This window comes from Argiope bruennichi, chromosome 11 (assembly GCF_947563725.1).
Source record: "Argiope bruennichi chromosome 11, qqArgBrue1.1, whole genome shotgun sequence".
NCBI classification, from domain to species: domain Eukaryota; kingdom Metazoa; phylum Arthropoda; class Arachnida; order Araneae; family Araneidae; genus Argiope; species Argiope bruennichi.
The window spans coordinates 73,689,084-73,691,450 of NC_079161.1; the positions used below are offsets into that span (position 1 = coordinate 73,689,084).

The following is a 2,367-nucleotide window of genomic DNA, read 5'->3' on the forward strand; positions in this document are numbered from 1 at the left end:
GCATGTACAACATCTTTGTAAGAAGAGGTTACACTTGAAATCAGAAATACATGTGCTGAGGTAGCCAACTGGCCATTATTTTTTGAGAGACCAACAATGTTTCCTGCTTTATAATCAACTTATGGTTTTATGTGAATCTCATCAAACTGCAATATAACTTTTTTATCTAAATCAGATAAATACATAACCCTCTGACTTAAATAATTTTAAAAGTATTTTTCATTTTGTTCTAACTGAGAGTTAATGCCTGGTGATGAGCATAGATTTTGAATTGTTGTTGGGTGGGGCAAAATAAGTTTACTACTTTTTCTAATAAATTGATATGCATTTGGAGCCAAGCCATATAAAAGTGTACAAAACACCAACATCTCTGGGGAATATGTTAATTTTCGCATTTCTTTTAAACATAGCTGCTCACCTATAAATTAGAAAAAAGGATCTTTATCACTATGCATCATGATCTGAAGCGCATCTTTAACAGAATTCAAAACATCATCTTTTGGCTCTTCTTCAAACACTTTAACACAAGTTGAAAGAATATCGGTAAGTAAATTAATACTTCGACACTGAAGAGGAAAAGAATACGATCCAACTTTTAATCGTTTAACATTCATGAAAAATACATTTACCTCCAATATTTCATTTATTAGTACCGAATACTTAATTTGTGGATAAGGAGAATCGATCAGTTTTGCAAAAAGTAAATATGAATACTTTCGAATTACAGTCCATAAACTGGATAATTCCAAATTACTTACCTTCAAATCAAGTTCTTCCAAAGAGCCAAATGACCACTTTTCATATATTTCATTTTCTTTAATGCTGTTCTCAATAGCCTGAATGAGAGCTGACTGCTCTCTTTCCTCTCTCTTTTCTTCGGAACAATCTCTCTGGTTCTTAGGAACTTGAAAATAATTTGGATATCCACAAAAAACTGTAGGGAATGCCTCCTCCTTTAATTTTTTAATACCCAATGGTGCGGTAAGCACTTTACCTGTGTTTATGTCGAGCCCACGAGCTTCTTTGACAAAATCATCTTCTACAAAATGCAGCTCACACACCTGCAAAATTAATCTTCAAAACTACAATAACAGAAACATAATAATAACTACAAATTCAAAACAATGACTCATTGTTTACTTTGCAGGTAAAATGAACAGAAACTAGCAAGATGGATTATAATAAATAAAACGAATAATAAAGCAATAGCTAAGAAATAAATTATTACCTTCATTCTGACATAACTGCATTATATGCAAATGACTTTAATTAAAAAGAAATTATTCCCTTAATATAATTAAGAATTTTTGAGACTAATTTAATAATTTAAGTGTTAACTTCCTATTTTACTAATTTAAATTTAGTCTTTTCTCTATAATATTAAAATTATGCTCAATACTCACTTTCGTTTTACAGTGGAAACAAAATTTACAAGGAACTAGGTAAAATAGATTGTAGTAAATAAAATGTTAATATTTATGATATAAATTTCTTATTATCCTTACAAAGAGAAAGGAATTTAAATATTATTGTTATAATGAAAAAAAAAAAGGAGTTAATTTCGATCAATAGTGTATTCGAACACATTACTTGAAAACTTGCATTAGCCCTAATTCTGAATTATTAGCGTTTCAAACTTGATAATGGTAAATACATGTATATTATATAAAATAAATAAACAGCAATAAATGATGCTCAAGAATCAATAATCAAGCAGAGCAAAAATAATTCATAAAGAAAATTATCTTATTATTAGTACTAGATTCTGTTTAAAAGTAAAACCCATTTCGATATCTCAATTTTGAAGAAAATAAGATAACACCATTCTTACGTTATATCATGAAACGGGTATTTGAATAATATATTAATAAAATTGACGAATAGTTTACATACCTTGCTGGGTTCAAAATCCTTTCTGTGAATGGTGGCAATCCACCGTTTTCGTAGATTCCCATCTTTCGGGAAATTAAAAACTGAAACTTTGGGCCCAGTTTTATAATTTCCTTTACAGTTGGGTACACAACAAGTGAATGGCATTTTATAATTCACAAAACTAGTGATGAGAAAAACGCAAAATAAAATGGCTAAGATTTCACACTCAAACAAAGCGGGAAAACAACGAAATGAACGAAACATGAGTCAGAAACAGGGTTGCCAGATCTAAATCATAGGCTGAAGCCAAATTGTAGAAAAAAAAGCTAAACATTTTATAAAACAACAAAAAAAGAGCCAAAAAAGTAGCCAAACAATAAATAACAAGAAAACTACAACAAAAACAATAAATAATAAAATAACAAAAAGAAGGCAAAATAATATGTTGAAATTTTTAATATGTAAAACCGTATAAAAAGCATTTTATCACATTTG

General features: G+C 29.1%; 1 protein-coding gene across 1 annotated transcript; it reads right to left on the minus strand.

Annotated features, from left to right (window-relative positions):
• Positions 1 to 425: 425 nt before the first annotated feature.
• LOC129956675 (THAP domain-containing protein 2-like) lies at positions 426 to 2,037 on the minus strand. The gene is made up of 3 exons (XM_056068607.1): positions 1,894 to 2,037; positions 759 to 1,061; positions 426 to 566 (listed from the first exon to the last, which is right to left on the minus strand). The coding sequence occupies exons 1-3, from the start codon at positions 2,035 to 2,037 to the stop codon at positions 426 to 428; spliced, it is 588 nt and encodes a 195-aa protein (XP_055924582.1).
• Between the last annotated feature and the right edge of the window lie 330 nt (positions 2,038 to 2,367).

Coding starts and splice junctions, on each gene's coding strand:
- LOC129956675 (XM_056068607.1), bottom strand. CDS start 2,037: ATGCCATTCACTTGTTGTGTACCCAACTGTAAAGGAAATTATAAAACT. Junction 1,062..1,893: donor AGGATTTTGAACCCAGCAAG/GTATGTAAACTA, acceptor TTAATTTTGCAG/GTGTGTGAGCTGCATTTTGT. Junction 567..758: donor TGGAAGAACTTGATTTGAAG/GTAAGTAATTTG, acceptor TTTCCTCTTCAG/TGTCGAAGTATTAATTTACT.